This window comes from Leptinotarsa decemlineata, unplaced genomic scaffold (assembly GCF_025532065.1).
Source record: "Leptinotarsa decemlineata unplaced genomic scaffold, Ldec_3_MD MMD2_tig00000035_RagTag_RagTag, whole genome shotgun sequence".
NCBI classification, from domain to species: Eukaryota; Metazoa; Arthropoda; class Insecta; order Coleoptera; family Chrysomelidae; genus Leptinotarsa; species Leptinotarsa decemlineata.
In genome coordinates this window covers 27,785,700-27,805,288 of record NW_027412540.1, presented here as the reverse complement: position 1 = coordinate 27,805,288, position 19,589 = coordinate 27,785,700, and the positions used below count along the sequence as shown (strand labels likewise).

At 35.1% G+C, this 19,589-nt stretch overlaps 1 protein-coding gene across 1 annotated transcript in view; it reads right to left on the bottom strand.

Annotated features, from left to right (window-relative positions):
• The window catches only part of LOC111518193 (otoferlin), a 142,966-nt gene that overhangs the window by 106,199 nt on the left and 17,178 nt on the right, over positions 1–19,589 (bottom strand). Inside the window, exons 3-5 of the mRNA XM_074172194.1 lie at positions 16,238–16,426; positions 10,369–10,640; positions 2,155–2,349 (exon numbers count right to left, since the gene is read on the bottom strand). Coding sequence (XP_074028295.1) covers positions 2,155–2,349; positions 10,369–10,640; positions 16,238–16,426 — 656 coding nt within the window. The remainder of the gene's footprint in view (positions 1–2,154; positions 2,350–10,368; positions 10,641–16,237; positions 16,427–19,589) is intronic.

Sequence of the window (19,589 nt, the reverse complement as noted above, 5' to 3'; positions counted from 1 at the left end):
TCTTTGGATTCCCTCATGTATAACATCTATAGCCGCACGTAAAACAGATTGCTGGCGTGGCGACGCATGTCGTGGCGACGGGTCGCCATGCGTAAGCGACTGTGCGATTCTCTTCTCACTGGTTCGGCATTACGCTGTCTCTCGCCACACTGAGCTTGGATACTTATTGTTGTGTTTACTACAGTATAGATAACCTGTGTTTTACTAAATAATTAATTTTTATAATTGACTGAATATCTCTGACAGTGATAATTTAGAAAGTGAAAGTAAGTAGTATCCTGCAGAGAAAGCAAAATCACACTATGATACCTTATCAAGTCATCAGTAAGTTAATTATATTCTATATTTTATAATTAAAGTATGCATTTATCTGCGCATTAATCCTGCGTATATTTGATCTGTCTCATTGAATGTAAAATCTACTCTCTCTGTTGACTAAAATTCACACAATTTCCATAGCATATAATATTTTTAAATTATTGATTATTGAAGTTCATTCTTATGGAAAATAATGCACTAATTCATCTGCTTGAAGAATGAATTTCATGAAAAGTTGTAAAAAAACATTGAGAATTTCAATTCTTATTACTCATTTTTCATAAATTTCATAAAGACTGACAAAATTGTATTTCAAAATTAGCTGATAGCGAGTAGCGCACGAATGTTTTCCTCTTTTGTTATTAACAGGAACATCAAAAAATTAATTAAGGAACTAATTTTCTAATGGTGAAATTCATATTGAAACATTCATTATTTATATTTATAAATATTACTGGAGTTTTTTCCCAACACCAAATCGTTATTTTAACACCTCGACACGTGTTTCGAACACCAAGTGATCAACTTCAAGAGGAAGAGGAGGGAGTTCAATCTTTCTCTTGAAGCTGATCACTTGGTGATCGAAACACCTGTCGAGGTGTTAAAATAACGGTTTAGTGTTGAGAAAAAATTTTAGTAATATTAATTTAATACACCAAAGTTTCCAAACAGTGCATCGCAAATTGATATTTATAATTGAAGATCTGTAGTAATATCTGTAATCCTTGAGACCACCCAGTCTCATGTCATTCGCGTTGAAAACGCTAGAAAAACCACTTGACAGGCATATCAGGGACGTATCACTGGCTCTCAGACCATTACATCGAGACCAATAAGCATACAGGTCAGGTATGTCAACAGAAACGGCTCTATGTCGGGTAACAGAAAAAGTAGAACATACTTACAAAAACAAGAATGTATTTTCAGCTGGTTTCTTGGACATTGAAGACGTCGTTAGAATCAATCATCCAGGTGTTGAGGAGAAGAGGGATCGACAAGACAAGCTGTAGGTGGATAGACTGCATGCTTAGGCGAAGGTTGGTATATACAGGGTTACTATCCGGTCATTTTCGGCTTAGAGGACACCTGAATAAAACGAGGCTGTACAACGGAGACCTCAGCTGCAGATTATGCAACGAAGGGATAGAAACAGCTCTACACATCTTATGCGAATGTGAGACACTGAATCACAGGAGGCAGGCAATATATGGACGTACGAAATTACGTCCAGAAGAATATGACGAACATCCAACACGGAACCTGTACAAACTAGTACAGGGAACGAGACTGATGGAATGGGTGTCGTGAGGAGATGGGAGAATAAACGCAACAAGCCCAAGGAGCTGCAGTGTTTTCTGAAGCCTTGGACTAACTAGACAAGTCAGACAGCTCCCAAGGGACCAAAAAAAATCTGTAATAGTAACTAGCTGAGATTTTGGAGTTTACTAGTATATTAAAGCCACATAGAAATTTTTTTAAGTATATTTCAATTATATATTTTTAATGAATATTCAAGTATCCAACAATTGTCACAGGGGCCACGAAATATCATTGTTGATGTTTCACATCTGCCAGGCGTCCTGTGACAGCGAACAATTTCAACACCATTTTTGTTCTGACGAGGCAAAGGTGTTTTCAACAGATTTCGTTTTCAGTTTTATGGGTTCTGGGATATATTATGGAATGGATCAGCATGTGAAATTATACAAAAATGTACCAAATTTTTGCCACAAATGAGTGTTCAACCGCAACTAGAGTATTTTAAATATTTTTCAGGAGGAACAGTGACACGTATCGCCAAGAAAAGAATGCAATTACCAGTTTCATTGTACGTACCTAGAAGCTCTTTTATTCCTTTCTGCTAAAGCGCTGGAAATTTGACCATCGTTTGAGCTAATTGAGCCCTGACTACCTGCTCTCGACAACGAAGGGTCGAATTCCGATTCCCTCGAATCTCTATCTGACTCCTGAATTAGATTGGCGTTTTCCTCCTCGTTATCGCTGTCTTTTGGTGGTCTTTGTTTTCCAAATCTGGAAATACAAAGTGATTTTCACAACTTTACAGATCATGGGAAATTGCCAAAGATAAGATGACCCACAATGATTTGAAAACTGCTCAAACAGAAAACAGTGTTTAATTATCATGAATATCATGAATATTGGTATTTTAAACTTTGTTTAAATTAGACTATAATAACAAACGATAGAAGATCGCCTGTTGATCTTTGTTTTCAAAAGCCATTTCGATGATAGGTCAAGATTTTAAAGCCTTCCAAATATTTGAGGATATGAATATTACTGAAATTTTTCCCTAACACCAAATTGTTATTTTAACACCCTTTGGAGTCTAAATTTGCGTGGTCTAATTAGTAAGTCAGCATTTAATGCGTAATTGTTTTTCTTATTGTGTATTTCCAATAAGGAGTATACACGCTAAGTAGAGTAATAACTTTCAAGGATGAGAAGAGGGGTTTACATGAATCTCTGTATCCCGCTCCTGAGATAATTCTTATTGCATTTTTTTGAATCATAAATACACTATTGCCCCAGAGCAGGGGTCTCTAAACTTTGAAGCCTTCGGGCCATAATGATTTTTTCAGTTTATTCCAAGGGCCAATTTCTGCCCTGAACTATATTTCTAGACTAGAATAGTCGCAAAATGCGTGAACTAAGCAAACCAATTTCTTTTTGCATTTCAATTATTATTGTGTGATGTGACACTTAACGACATCTAGTGGCGAGTAGTGGTACTATGTACTATCTTTTTTCAGCTACCCGCTAGGTGGTATTAGGCGTAATTAAATATTTGGAATTACCACGTTGGTTCGAGAAAGTTCTGGTTCTAGCTAGTGTATTCCGATCACCTCGAGATGGCAGTAATAATTGCATATAAAAAGGCTAGCGGCGCAACTGCGAGTTAGTCTGCGTAGGAAAGGCGAAGGAAGCGAAACTATCTATTGTGAAATAAAGTAACACCCGTCAATAAAAGTATTTTGATTTGACTTATTGTTTTTATGTGTGATTTGTTAGTATGGAAAAGAAGCGAAAAATCGACAGTGAATGCAGAACGTTCCAAGAAAAATGGAACTTTCAGTATTTTGTGATTGAGTCCAGTAATAAGGCGCTATGTTTAATTTGTAATGAAACCATAGCTGTTCTCAAAGACTTTAACATTAAACCACACTATGAATCGAAACATTTTCAAAGTTACTCCAAGTATACAAGAAGTTTGCGGAAGGAAAAATTTGAAGCTTTGAAATGCGGACTCAAATCGCAGCAATCTTTGTTTACCAAAGCGAATACTGAATAAGAGTCTGCAACTCGCGCCAGCTTTCGTGTGGCTCTTGAAATTGGAAAACGTGACAAACCATTCACCGATGGAGAAATGATAACACTGAGCCTTGGGGCACTCCACATTCAATTTTTAACAAGAAGAAGATCAGTTTGATCTTCCTCTTTGAAGATGACTCTTTGGTGATCGAAACACGTGTCGAGGTGTTGAAATAACGGTTTGGTGTTTGGAAAAAACTCTAAAAATTATTCATTACTACACCAAAGATTCCAAATCCATTGTGGGACGATGGCGTTGGGATGACCCGCTAGATAACCTGATATGATGCCTCTATAATAATTTGTGGATATTCTTGAAGTCTAGAAGAAAACATCTACCTATTCACTAGTTTTGATTACTGACAAACCCAAATACAAACAAGTTATCACAAAACCCTCTTTCCAACTGAAAAAAAAAACGGGAGCGACTAGTGATGCATTACTATTTTTTTTATGAAAATGTACTGAAACTTATTTTTTTTTTACGTGAACTATGTCCGATCTTTATATTTGTCAAAGTTTGAAATACGGTGGATAATAGGTCGCATTTGAATAATTGAGGTATAACCACTTCTGGAATTCTAGCCAGGAGTAAATTAATATTCGCAATATAATTAAACCTACTTTGAACAAACCCCTCATACAACCACAAAGCTTTTCACTACTGAAGGGGGTAAGTGCTGCTTCCGGCAGTCAAAGGTGTTGACCTATTTGTCTTTCTAGGTTACTGCTAATTATACTTGGAGATTTTGCGGTGCGCTGATTTCAATTTTCATTTCCAACGATTGTTTGTTGTACTTTGACTGATGAACGACGTGAAAATTATTCAAGACTAAGAACTTTATCATTCTGAAACATAATATTGAAATGTGTTAAGAGCATCACTAAAAAAATTAAAATAATCCGACCGTTTAGCAAAATATGAAGAAGGATTAGGGTAGCGTTCAAAAGTATTGATACAAACAATGGCATGCTTGTGGAAAAATACAGTGGGAATCGAAGTTATTTTATATTTTGATCAACTTTTATGAATTACAGTCCTGACGTGACTATATAAATTTAACGAAGTTAATTAAATAGAGTGATCTTGCGGGCCACTCCACCCTGTACTCTTCGATCGTTCTTTCCCGAGACAAAAACTGGAGAGGTTTCATGTCATATCATATCATATTTATATAATACAATATAATACTTTATTTTTCCTGAGACAAGCATGGAGATCGTTATATACACAGTAAAGATTGGAGTTGAAAAATATCAAGTGATAAAATATGGAACATACATAGTATAAACAGTAGAATAGTAAACAAGCAAACAATCGTGATGTCAAGCAGCCAGATCAGTTTGAAAATATTCATCAAGTGAATAAAAGGCATTTTTGTAGAGAATAATTTTAACGCTATATTTGAAATTATTGGAATTTGAAATTTTCTCAATGAATGTTGGAAGTTTATTAAATATTTTTATAGACATAACATGAGGTCAGATTATAATTTTGCCTGAGAGTATAACCAGCAGCTATGCGGATAGTATCCCTTTGATGAAACTTATGGTAATGATTCTTAATGTAAGTGACACAATTTAAAATATACATGGATATCACTGTTAAAATTTGTAACTCAGTAAATAACTGCTAACAGGAATCACCATATTTTTTAAAACACATGGTTCTTAGTATCTTTTTTGAGCAATCAACAGATCATTCAATTTGCTGCTGTTACCGTAGCAGACTAAGCAATAATTAAGACTTGAGTGAACATAGGCATACTAGTAGCCTAATAAAATATTTATGGGGACAGAATTTCTGAGATACCAAATAACGAAACAACGCTTGGATAATTTTATAGAAATAGAGTCAATATGATCATTCCAGGATAATAGGGATTCAATGTTCAACCCTAAGAATTTGACTAATTTTTTCTGCGCAATAGATTTAGTATTAGCTCTAACCAATATACTGCAGTCCATTTCTCTAAGCGAGAAAACAATGGTATTAGATTTAGTGCTATTTAGTACGAGGCCGTTTCTGGCGCAGTGATTAAGCCTATTAACAACTGCAATATCAGCCTGGTCAGATAACCCTTCACAAGAAGAAGAACTCAATAAGAAGAACGTATCATCAGCAAACTGTACAGTACAATGTTGTTGATTAATATTAGAGATGTCGTTGGCGAATAAGAGAAAGAGAGTGGGACCCAGGACACAACTTTGGAGAACACCAGTTAATATGTTACGATTTTTAGAATGATATATTCCAGATTTGAGCCTAACCTTAACAGATTGTGATCTTCCAGTCAGATAAGTCTTAATTCATTTTAGACTTTGGCCGCGAATTCCAGTATCATAAAGTTTATCAAGGAGAAGTTGATGGTATCAAATGCACGTGACAAATCAAATAGAATACTGATCGATTTTTCGCCATTTTCAAATTTGGATAAAACATGATTGACCAGAGAAAGTAGCATCTTGGGTGGATAAACCAGATTGGAATCCATATTGGCTCTGTGCGAGTAGGTTATACTTTTTATTTACAGAAGGATACAAGTCTGTTGAGATAGGAGTTTTCGAAAAATTATGAAAATGAAGACAGCAATGCAATATCTCTGTAGTTGGAGATTAAGTGCTTATCATTTTTATTGTGAACAGGAACTACAATAGCATGTTTAAGACACGAGGGAAATTAACCCTCAAGGAAAGAGATATTAGGTAGGTATGTAAGTGGTTCAATGATTAGTTCAGCAACATTCAACAATACTCTACATGGTAATTCATCAATACCACTACAGTTCTTAGACGATATAGACTTGATGATATCAAGAAGTTCAGTTTCGTCTGAAGGATGAAGAAAAAAAAGAGTTTGTTTTAATATCGTGATGATGTTCACCAGCAGGCTGTTCAGATTGAAAACATCACGAAGAAGTATACCTTCATTGATGATTTCCTTGGTGATCCAGGGTTTGCCTTTAGGAAGGCGGGTGTTGCTGATTTTTCGTAAAACAGCCGGAAATGCTTTGTCAAATAGATTGAGGAATATGGAGTAGAATTTGGAAAATTCAGTGTCAAACTCAATGTTGTTGAGATATATGAAGTCCCAAGATTCACACGACAGTAAGGTTTTGAAATAATAAATGTTTTGGTCATTGAACGCTCGTTTGAGAGTGTAATAGGGATCATCAATAGAGCAGGATTTAATTGAAGGTTTGATAATTTGGAGTGCATGGTCAGAAAAATCAAGATGAATGACCATTTATATTTACTTCACTCGTTCAAACAGGTCTATTGCATTAAGTCGCTGAAAAACTGCCTGGCCTTCAACTTCTTCATTGCTTATATTCATCGAAGGAAAAATTCTAATAAAAAATTCATTTTTCGTCTGCGTCTGCGTCGTCTGCGTCTGCTTTATGATTTTCCAACGTATCCTATCCAATGGAACACAAAAATACATTTCAATCTCATAGAAGTGTCAGGTATGATGAGATGGAAAACTGACTACCGTAATGAGAACAAGGAGAAAATCAGACAGACAAGATAATTGAAAAGATATTAACCTGAAGAAGAGAATAATGTATTTTTGTACGCCAACATCACATTCAGTCAACCAACCACTAATGGAATGGCGGAATATAAATATATAAAGGTGAAATTCGAATCTTTGGGCTCATTTCCGTTCTGGGGTATCTTCAGTTTGCATTCGTTATATAGTCAACGTCAAAAAAATTATAACAGTTGTGTTTGCAGATGTGGAGCAAAGTATCGACCCGCTAGGGAGGTAAATGGAATGGAAACAAAGGAATTTTCGTTTCTCTATTGAAAGATGTTTGCATTTGTCGAATTACCATACTACTGTGACATCCGAAAATATGGTGAACAAGAAGATGCTGAACGTGTTTATATTCCTCTGAAAATTTCAATGTAACCAATTTCCAGTTTATTTTCAGTAGCTGGTTGGATTTGGAAACAGAAAACGAGCACCTACGTGGAGGGAGACTGTATAAAACTTCTCAAAACAGACGCCTTTTGACATGTAAATACCGCAATCAAATCTAGATCAAGTGAGTGAACTCGATTTAATACCTTGAATAAAAACTATTGTACGTGTATAGATAACTTCAATACTGGCTGATTCTGAATGTATAGCGAGCTTTCATCTGAAGCTATTTTTTTATATAATTGGATATCGTAAAAGGGGGAGTCTTGAAAGAGTTATATTCGTTAAAAAAGTGCTTTTACAGATGAAAGCAAAACATCCAAATTCGTCGTTTTGCAAGTGGAATGCTTCAGTATAAGAGAGAAAAGATTTAAAAAAAATCAAGTATCAATTTCTTGTCGCCTCTCGATGGGTTGGCTTGAAATTACCTAGTATTTTCACATATATTCCAAGTATACTGAATATGGAAGTGAAATACAATTCAGTGATGGAAAAATATCCAAAAAAAAGCTGGAATTGGAAAACAATTAAATATTTTGAAAAAGTATATACAAGTCAAATTAGAGTCTATGGTTATATATTTTGTGTCGATTGAGATTCCACTACATTACATGTAGTCTATACATGTAAAGTGATGATTATCAAATGAATTATTGTTTTACATTTATTGCAGCAATTAGTCTTTAACGAAAATTTTTCGATGAAAATTGTTTGTTTTTCTAACCAAAAATGATTTACCAACGCGCACAAATATTTGCAGTCATTTGTGAAATTATTTACTTACTTTAAAAAATTACCAAATGAAAATAGCCCTCAGAAAGATTTTTCTGAAAGATAGAAAAACATCTGAACTTTCTCAATAACCCTTCAAGAGTATGATGACAATGTAACTCAGTATATGAAAATTCTACCTGAATTCTACCCATAAATAATTCAATGGAGAGGGGGGTATGATCGCAATTTAAATATGCAATTTAGCCATGTCTTTAGTGTATTATAATGTGTGATGATTTACTTTTATTTCTGTTACTTGATATTTGAACACTTCACACAAAATGTTAGATAAATGTTTTTAAAATAAACATAAACAAAAAGTTTCTTTAATTTTCTTGAAAGTCGTTTCCTCTTTCCTTCTTTTGGAGGTTTTCCACAATTTTTTGTATAAGGATGGGGAAGTGAATGCCAAAAAGTTTTTTCCCTAAAACATATCACGTAAATTTGCTAGAAGGAAGTTCCACAGATTATTAGCAATATATTTTTCAATAGTTCTGAGAGATAATTTAACTTTTGTTTTTCCCAACAAATTTTGGTATGAGCTTTGATTGTTGAAATATTATACCTAGATCTGGCCTCTGTTTCCAAGTTTTCTATTTTATAGAATTGATTTACTTTCTTTATTCAATACTGGTGTAGAATCATACCTTTGAACCGTAAATAATTACTTCTTTTCAAATTTTCTGATCAGTAAGTGAGTAATAAATCCACTCAAGGGATATAATTGAGACTATTAATATAATTCTCATACGAAGAATATTGAAAATTGAATCTCATATAACTACCACTGTCTTGTTGATTATCGTTCGTAGAAAACATCGAAAATTCATATGAATAAAGATATTTTTCGTTGCGGAATGGATGAAATGAGTAAATTGGAAATTATGTTTTTATTACTGAATATTTTGTTATTGAAAGCGGCAATATGATGAAAAGTGTTATCTGTGTTTGGGTTCCCTCAAGTCTCGAAGATCAAACAGATGCAAATATTTTCATACAAACCGTCGAATTTCTAATTGTAAACAAGCTGAGTTTCATTATGTTATCACAACAGATATCGTTATTGTGAAAGTTTGTCTTTTCATTTTCAACGAATTAGGTTTAGTTTATCTCCGAACACGCGTCAAGGAGAGTGATGCAGTTCTGTTGTTTAGCAGCAGGGATTGTTTACAGAAATTGACAGGTTCCATTTGATAGTATGATTTCTCGTTTCTACTGAGACAACTCAAATGATTATGTAAATCAAATTAAACTCACAGATACAAGACATCTCACGAAAATAAAACATTACTCCTTCAATTCAAGCTCTACTTCGAACCAACAATTTATATGACATTCAGAAATGTCGATATTTTTATCGAAACTTTTTTTTTGGAAGACTCCCACCGTTTTTGTATCAATATGGAGAAGTAGAAAGCCAAAACCTTTCTTTTGGTACAATACCGACGATTTTTAATTGGGATTTTTAGTTGGATGATTGCTTACGTTCAGCCTATTCCCAAAAAAGTCAAGAAAAATCTTCCAAATAATTATAGACCCGTCGCTTTGCTATCAGTGATATCAAAAATCATGGAGAAAGTCATAAACCACCATATCCTCAAATATTTGGAAGGCTTCAACATCTTGAGCGATCATCAATATGGATTATTATTATTATTACGTCTCTGATAATCTGTGGATCCTACAAATAGCGTCTCCGGATATATTCGCCATTTATCGAGTTGACAAGATTGTTTGGAATACTGAGTGTTCTTTGAAAAGTAGGGTTGATCTGTGCTGGTTATACTATTTCCGTTCTCATTAGTCATACATCGGTTTTAAGAGATAAGTCACCAATCAAAAAAAGTTGGATTACTGTGTTTCAATGAGAATATTTATGGCCGTGTCATATTTTTTTGGTGGTACTGATTGACCAGCATGGGCTATTGTTAGCATAATAATCCCCAAAAATTTAGCAAGGGTTTGTGGTCTACTATTGAAAAAGATGGCGTCACCTGTTCTGGTTCATAAAAACTAACCTCATGAAACTCTTCATGTTCTTCAGCGTCGCCCTTCTTCTATCTTGACTCACAGGCTTTTCAGTAGCTAATGTGCTGGCCCTCGTCATCGTTTTCCCTCTCTTTTCTGATGTAGTGGCAATTGTTGTTGGAGGTCCTGTGGCCAAGTTACGTTCGATATTGGCAATGTTCTGTTCGATGTCTATGAGCATCTGTTGGTCGTCTTCTAGGAGGTCGAACGCAGCTATGGAATCGTCAGGGATGATGTAGTGTACTTCGAAGTCAACGGTTGCCTGAAAAAAAGAAACGTGTCTTTCATCCGATAAGATATTTCAGGTGTGGTACTTTCTTAACTTCCAGTGATCTGATATGTCTGCCGCAGTAACACACGAAACGTTTGGTACTTAAGTTTCCATTAGAACACGGCTTAGCTCGGATTTTGTTTCCTTTGATCGTAAACAATAAATAACTTGCGTTTTAACAGAAAGAATAAGTGCTGAGGAATGACGTCACAGGTCTGATGATTCAACTCTAATCAAATTTTTACTTTGGAGGTATTTGAAAATAAAAATTTACTCAACTCCACTCCACTGATCGATGTGGAGTAATGTCCCCACAGGTGCGTTGTAATGTACAGTCATTTGAATTATGGTTTTATCGCCTCCTTTAGAACAGATTAGTAAAAAAATTCATTGGTTTTTTTGTGAGTTCTTTTTTTTTGCATTCTTGAAGAAAACATATATATTTTTTAGTCTCTTACATATTCTTACCAATTTCTCACCAATTGTATGTGAGTGTGTGAAAATATGTTTCTTCAGAAACTAAAACCAACTTCTCCCTGGAATTTGAAACTAAATCGGGAGGAAAAGAATTGCCCAATTTCAGCTGAAGGTGATCGGCTAAAAGTAAACATGTTGCTCAGAAAAATTGATTTTCATAAAACGATATAATCATTTCTATTAAAAACTTTTAAAAAAGCTAACACAATTCTTTTCTATGATTAGTTAAAGTACACTCATATAATATATATATATATATATATATATATATATATATATATATATATATATATATATATATATATATATATTTTTTTTTTCGAATGATGCAACTAATTTTCCTTTATTTTCAGTATTTTAATATTAAATTTTACAAAAAGGATTTGATCACGCCACAAACCATTGAGAACCTAATTGTTGACACAGAGATGGCTTTGAACCAAGTAACGGGTGATTTTTTTGAGGTTAGGATTTTCATGCATTAGTATTTGACAGATCACGCGGGATTTCAGACATGGTGCAAAGAGAAAGATGCTCAGTATGCTTTGACATTTCATCATGAATAGACTTACTAACGAGCAACGCTTGCAAATCATTGAATTTTATTACCAAAATCAGTGTTCGGTTCGAAATGTGTTTCGCGCTTTACGCCCGATTTATGGTCTACATAATCGACCAAGTGAGCAAACAATTAAAGCGATTGTGACCAAGTTTCGCACTCAGTTTACTTTATTGGACATTAAACCAACCACACGAATGCGTACAGTGCGTACAGAAGAGAATATTGCGTCTGTTTCTGAGAGTGTTGCTGAAGACCGTGAAATGTCGATTCGTCGCCGTTCGCAGCAATTGGGTTTGTGTTATTCGACCACATGGAAGATATTGGTGTAAAACCGTATAAAATACAGCTCTTGCAAGAACTGAAGCCGAATGGTCTGCCACAACGTCGAATTTTCAGTGAATTGGCCCTAGAAAAGTTGGCAGAAAATCCGCTTTTTTATCGACAAATTTTGTTCAGCGATGAGGCTCATTTCTGGTTGAATGGCTACGTAAATAAGCAAAATTGCCGCATTTGGAGTGAAGAGCAACCAGAAGCCGTTCAAGAACTGCCCATGCATCCCGAAAAATGCACTGTTTGGTGTGGTTTGTACGCTGGTGGAATTATTGGACCGTATTTTTTCAAAGATGCTGTTGGACGCAACGTTACGGTGAATGGCGATCGCTATCGTTCGATGCTAACAAACTTTTTGTTGCCAAAAATGGAAGAACTGAACTTGGTTGACATGTGGTTTCAACAAGATGGCGCTACATGCCACACAGCTCGCGATTCTATGGCCATTTTGAGGGAAAACTTCGGAGAACAATTCATCTCAAGAAATGGACCGGTAAGTTGGCCACCAAGATCATGCGACGCCTTTAGACTATTTTTTGTGGGGCTACGTCAAGTCTAAAGTCTACAGAAATAAGCCAGCAACTATTCCAGCTTTGGAAGACAACATTTCCGAAGAAATTCGGGCTATTCCGGCCGAAATGCTCGAAAAAGTTGCCCAAAATTGGACTTTCCGAATGGACCACCTAAGACGCAGCCGCGGTCAACATTTAAATGAAATTATTTTCAAAAAGTAAATGTCATGGACTAATCTAACGTTTCAAATAAAGAACCGATAAGATTTTGCAAATTTTATGCGTTTTTTTTTTTTAAAGTTCTCAAGCTCTTAAAAAATCACCCGTTAGAAGCATCAAAAGTAGACGAAATCAGATCAGAAGCAATCAACACGCTGAAACAAATAATCAAAAAACCAGAAAAGACTCCGGAGAAACCAGCAAAGCAATAAAAAAGAAGTTGATCTCCAACAACCTCACAGCAATTGAAGCTGACAAAAGTGACGCCACAGTTATTATTGAAAAACAGGAATTAAGTATGAAAGTGAACAAATATATAACGGAAAACGATTTTAGCACGATGAATCACGATCCAACCACGAAATATGAAAGACAAATTAATAGCCTAATAAAATCCAACAAACAGATCTTTAACAACAAAGCATTGAACAGATACACAGTCAACAGCCCAAAAGCACCAAAACTCAACGCACAGATAAAGATACATAAGGAAAATAAACCTATAAGAACGGTTATCAATTTCACCAAAGCACCTTCATACAAAATTTCAAAAATCATAGCCGACGAACTGAAAAACAAAATCAACAGGAACAACGACCACAGCATCAAAAATTCAATGGAACTCACAGACAGAATCTCAACGACAAATGTCAGTCCGAACACTAAACTGTTCTCGTTTGACATAAAAAACATGTACTCCAACATACCAGTCAACGAAAGTATCAACATCATATCTGAGAAACTAAAACACGAAAACATAGACAAAGCCTACATTAACCAAATGGAACACAGTCTAAATACAATACTTAATCAAAATTATTTCGAATCTGAAGAGAGAATTTATAAACAAACAGATGGACTAGCGATGGGATCCCCACTATCTAGCATTATATCCGAAATATACCTGCAAACCATAGATGAGAAAATCTTAACAATAACAAAAACACATGATGAAAAGGAGAATGGTTCAGATACGTTGACGATGGACTGTACATATCACAAAACAATGGAATGAGAATAGAACAAATAACAAAAGAAATTAACGAAATAAATCAAAAACTATGTTTCAGCATTGAGGAAGAACACAGCTCAAAACTTAACCACATGGACATAACCATCGGATATAACCACATCAAAACACAATTTCAAATGGCAATATACAGGAAACCTGCACAAACAAGCTCTACCATACCCACAAGTTCAAACCATCCACCATCACACAAAATGGCTGCCTATAACGCATTCTTATATAGAATGTTAAGGATACCACTCAGCAATGAAGCCTGAAACAAAGAACGGAAAGTCATATACCAAATAGCGAACGAAAACGGATACACCCAAAAGACAATAGATAAACTAGAAAACAGAATCACACAAAAAATACAGAACATGGATCAAGCCACCCCAACAGACAAAACGATGGACAGCATTTACGTACGTAGGACACCAAACCAAAAAACTAACAAACGTCTTTAAACCACTGAACATCACATACAAGCCAAACACGAAGATAACACAAAAAATAAACAACTATGAAAAAGAAGAAGATGAAGACCAAAACGGGATATACAGTGTACAATGCTCGGACTGCAACAAATTCTATATCGGCCAAACAAAGAAAAAACTAATTCAAAGGTACAATGAGCACAAAAAGGCATACATAAATCCAATAGTATATAAATCAAACCTCGCAACACACGCCATACAAAACAAACATAATTTCCCCCCCACCAGAGAACATAAAACTCATAAAACAAGTCAACAAGGGAAACCGCATGGACATTTGGGAAAACTTGAACATCCAAAAATTTAACAGTCATAAATCACTTATCGAGGAACAAGTACAAATGAAAACACAACAAGACCTCACATTCAATATATTAAACAAAACCATACACATTCCTAGAGAAGATCTAACACTAAGAAGAGTACCTGATGCAGTACAAATACAGGCAAATTCACCTAAAGTACGTGAAATACCTGAGTTGAGACGTTCTGACCGTATAAAGAGGCAGACAACAGGATAAGAAGTTCAGTTTGAGGAGTGCCTAGAAGATGACAGTACTACCAACTGTCGAAAGCGCTCGCAGATAATTAATAGAAGATATAAAGCTTCAAATCCTTTTTGTAAAATTTATTATTAAAATACTCATATAATAAAACGCATTTTCTTATTTTACATGATGATTAAAATGATTCAATGCCCTTTCTATCAGTTTTACCTTTAAATCTTTATACAATAATATTGTAGACAAATCTTAAGTTTCTTCGCGCTTCTCAAACTAATCAAAACTCAAACTTTGAAAGCGGTAAGGTTTCCGAAAATCGTCTTACTTGACCTTTTCTGATAATAATGGCTGTAATCTTTCTTTCATGGGAAAAGTTAAACACGAGTCTGAACCTCTCCACTTTTAATGAGTTGAGTTACTGGTTAACGAAGAGAGAATAATAAAATGTGATTTGAGTTTTCTTTGAAAAATCACGAACGATTGGAAAGGTAATTTGAAACTGAATGAATTTGTGAAGAAAAGTTCATTGTCGCTGATATCTTTGCGAAAATCGATCCACTATAATTGAAAACGTTATAAGAAAAATCTATTAATACAGTTCATTGTATAATTTTCACTATAAAAGGTTTCAATATGGATCTTCATCAAGTATCATCCAGTTCTATGCAACGTTATAAGAGTCTAATTCAATTTTTCATTGGGCTCAGTTAGATGGTAGTTAGATATTTGAAAAATCTGAGTTTGAACATGTACGTCAAAGTTTTTCGAATCTTATCCACTTGTTAGCATTTTGAGTCACGTAGATGAAAGAATTCAAGTGATATGTTTAACGAATATTTTTTTATTCGACAATTCTCAAAAAGAAAATAACATAGAGAATAGAAAAAGAGGTAAAATATTGTCTATTGGGGAGGTTTTACGACTCAAAAAAAACTCATTTCCGGAATTGTTGCATAAATCAACTGACCAAACGAAAAGTTACTGGAAATGCAGTAATTTTGAAGCAGCAATTACCAATGCGCAAGAATTTCTCTACTGCTTTGAAGTTTCGAAACTTTTATTATAATTATAATGAATACTTTTATTATTTACATTTCATTAGTTCTGACTTCCATTGTCTAATATGATATAAAATGATTTGAAATCCCTGAAACGTTTTATCGATTCAAATTTTCCACAAAACACAGATCGAAACACAACCGGTTCATTATTTGATATTATTCATTTTTCAAATATTAATGTTCAGTGTGTTCTTTCACGCTAATAATAAATTTTCCTAAAAATTCTGGGATACCCATCAAAACCTACATTATGATCATGCTATCAAGTTATTTGCGGTATTCGATAAATATTCAATTTTCAAAAATCTCTCCACGTGAACCAATTTCAATATTTTATTTTACCGAACAAATATTTTCACAGGTAATTGCTTTTTCTGTTCGATGTGTTGACAGTGATAAATGCATTTTAGATACTTACTTGAAGAAGTTTATTATTGGCATCAAGGAGGCTGTCGGAAATTGATAATTTCCCATCCTTCACCGCCTTCTGCAAAACCATTCGGTAAGAACCGATGAGTTTATCGGAAAATAAGCGGTTGCGTGAATATAACTCGATAAGAAGGATTTCGTCCTCTTCTATGGGTCTAGCCACAGGCCATCGGAATTTCTGGAACAAACGTTGAAATTGTACGGACGTTTCTACAAAGCACGGAATCGACAGAAATTTATTATGCTTGATATAATATATTCCTGACTTTTTTACCGACCTTTTTTTCCCGATTTTCGCTTCCCGGAATCTGACACAAAGGTCGATCAATAAAAACTTATAAACATCATTCCGGGATTACCTCAACTCACATGCATCTAACTTTCTCAGTAGAAATAACCTGAATATATTATTGTATGGTAACTTATTGAAACAACTGAATTTTAAACGATCTTCATAAGTTTGACTGTTTGTATGTATGTCTGTTTACCTGTGCATTTGTTCGCCTTAATCCCAAAAATGGCTCAACTGATTTGGGTGCGGTTTTCAGTAAATAACTTTTCATTTGGTGTTTGGGTTATTCAAATCGTTTTGTGCATCAATTAATTAGAGAATCACGTCAAACATTTGTTATAAAAAACTACCATAAAAATACTTATCACTCGATTAGGATAAAACTATGGTTGTCTCTAGGTTAGGTTAGGTCCAAATTGAGTGGGTCTATTTGACCCTCCGCTGCAACCCGCAAGGGTTTATTGTGAATCACATCTATTCACACTCGACCAAATAAATCCAGCTTCTCAATGAAGCTGATTAGTTTGTACGGTGATAAGAGTACGCCTCTGCCGAACTCTAAGAACCTGATTTGACCCCCTGCGAGGCAGGCACAAAGTATGTGCTCTGTTGTTCCACAATTTTCCAAACAGAGACGACACACACTGTCTATTTTTGTTTGGCAAAGAATAAAGCGATGCCAATGACAGGTTCTGGTCCGATAAAGCTGTTTGCAGCACCCTCTTTGTAAGGGAGTCAGCAGCCTCATTGCCTTCCAGGCCAGTATGGCCAGAAATCCATACCAGAGACAATCTGTTAAGTGTTTATATCGAGGAGAGTCATTTGGTATTTCCAATACTAATTGGAACAGCACAGAGAAGGAATTCCCGCCTCGACATAGGCGTCGGCATATTATTTTTCAGTGGTAGTTTTTCAGTTACTTATTCTCACAATCATGAAGAAGTTATCTCAATTGAATTTTTCCACCATGGGTAATTATGGAAAGCTTCGAAATTTAAGGTAGTTGACTTCCGAGTCGAAAACTCTAAAATACAATGAAAACACAAATAATCACACCGAATTCTCATCAAACATATATTTACAAAATAATAGAGGCCAACAAAATTGCTAGAAAAATCAAAATTCTTCTTCGCTATATTCGGATGAGGTGGATTCATCATCGGGTTGAATAACGATCGGATTTATGGAACTTTGCACATAATATTTGTTCTCTTCATTTATCTCACTATTACCTACTTCATTCACCACTCGCCTTATATTGTCAAGCACCACAGCATTCAAAGTCGGTGACTGATTACATTTCCGCAAGCTTTCTTTCATTGTGGCCCAAACCATTTCAATTGGATTGAACACACAATAGTATGGAGGCAAACGTAAGAGAATATGACCACGTGGTTCACACATCGAATCAATAATATACTCTTTTTTAAAATTACATTGTTTTATGGTCGCCAGTAATACCTTTTAGTTGAAATCTTCTCGGGTATCTCCATGTCATGATTTCGCATGAAATCAACAATATCTGCTTTTTTTGTGTTATTGTTTGGTATTGTAGTCAATAACCGAGAATAATATGAAGCGTTATCAATAACAATAACCGAGTTTGGAGGAATATTTGGGAGAAGCTGCTCACTGAACCAGGTTTCGAATAAAGCCGCAGGCATATCTTCGTGGTAATCAGCAGACGAATCTTTTATATTTTTGGAAGACAGAAGCAAAGCGTTAGGTACGAAACCACTTTCATTCCCGGCATGTGAAATTATAACACGTTTTACCCTTGAAGAAGGTGTGTTCAAAGCACAATACTTGGTTTCGTCTACCCAGCCATATTTGACAACTTCATGGGTGTCAAACCAAGTTTCGTCGAGGTAGATTATATGTCTGCTGGATTCTCGGTAGCTTTTCATTCGCCTCAAATATTCTTGTCGGAGTTGAACAATGCGTGTCGATTCCATTATGACCATCCGATTGTTCAATTTTTTATATTTGAAACCACAAAACAATAAGACACCTCGTAGAGTTTCTAAAGATTTGTAATTGTAATCGGAATAGTCGAGTAATTTATACCAAATCATTTCCGAGGTTGTTACTTCATTTTTTTGGTATATACCATAAAGTGTTCGCCGAATCACATCTTTTGTAGCACCATCAACGTTTCCGAATTTTTTATTCCCTTGTTTTCGTTTCATTGCATGGTCGATGATATCCCCTATTTGAATGACTCGGTGAACTGTCGAACGAGATAGTTTCGTTAACTCGCATATTCTATTCACAATAGCATTCTGTGAAGTGTGACAGTTTTCCTTTTTCGAACATTCATGAATATTTAAAATTACTCGCTGAACTTGAACATGTAGGTCCTTATTTTCAAATTCCGGATCCCTGTCGATTGACACAGATTCCTCACGCGTAACGTTATCAATTGTTTCAAAAGGTCTCCAGAAAGTACCCAAAAACACTAGGATTTTCACAAAAATCGGTTCAAATGATAGGATTGGAACCTTTGGTGTAAAAGTTGAAGACTTTTTCTAGAGACTAATAACCCTGACACCAAACTGATATTTTTGCACTCGACGCGCGTTTCGCGTACTCTTTTCAATCTTTTGTTGACAAATTAATTTGCAGGTAGTGGTTCCACTAGTTAATTACCGAAAAATCAATTAGGATAATCATCATTCAACAAACAAAGTCCACATCCGACCAAAAAACTTCAGGTATATAAACAGCTAACCATTGTCTTTAGATTCAGTATCAATTTGCTTCTCCTGAAGATGCTAACCTTGTTAGCGAAACGCGCGTCGAGTGCAAAAATATCAGTTTGGAGTTAGGGTAATTGATTTCTAGAAAAAGTTTTCAAAACTCGGTTTGCAAAACCACTAACTACCTCACCTAACCCTACGAACACGCGGCACTGATAAAGAAATATTGTGAAACGGACAAAAAATTAGTATTCAGCCAGTCCAGCTAGCCTTTATTCCTCAACTACATTTGATAGCACGTTTACTAACTATCTGGGCGACTAGGTTTCACAGGCAAGAAATGTTTATGA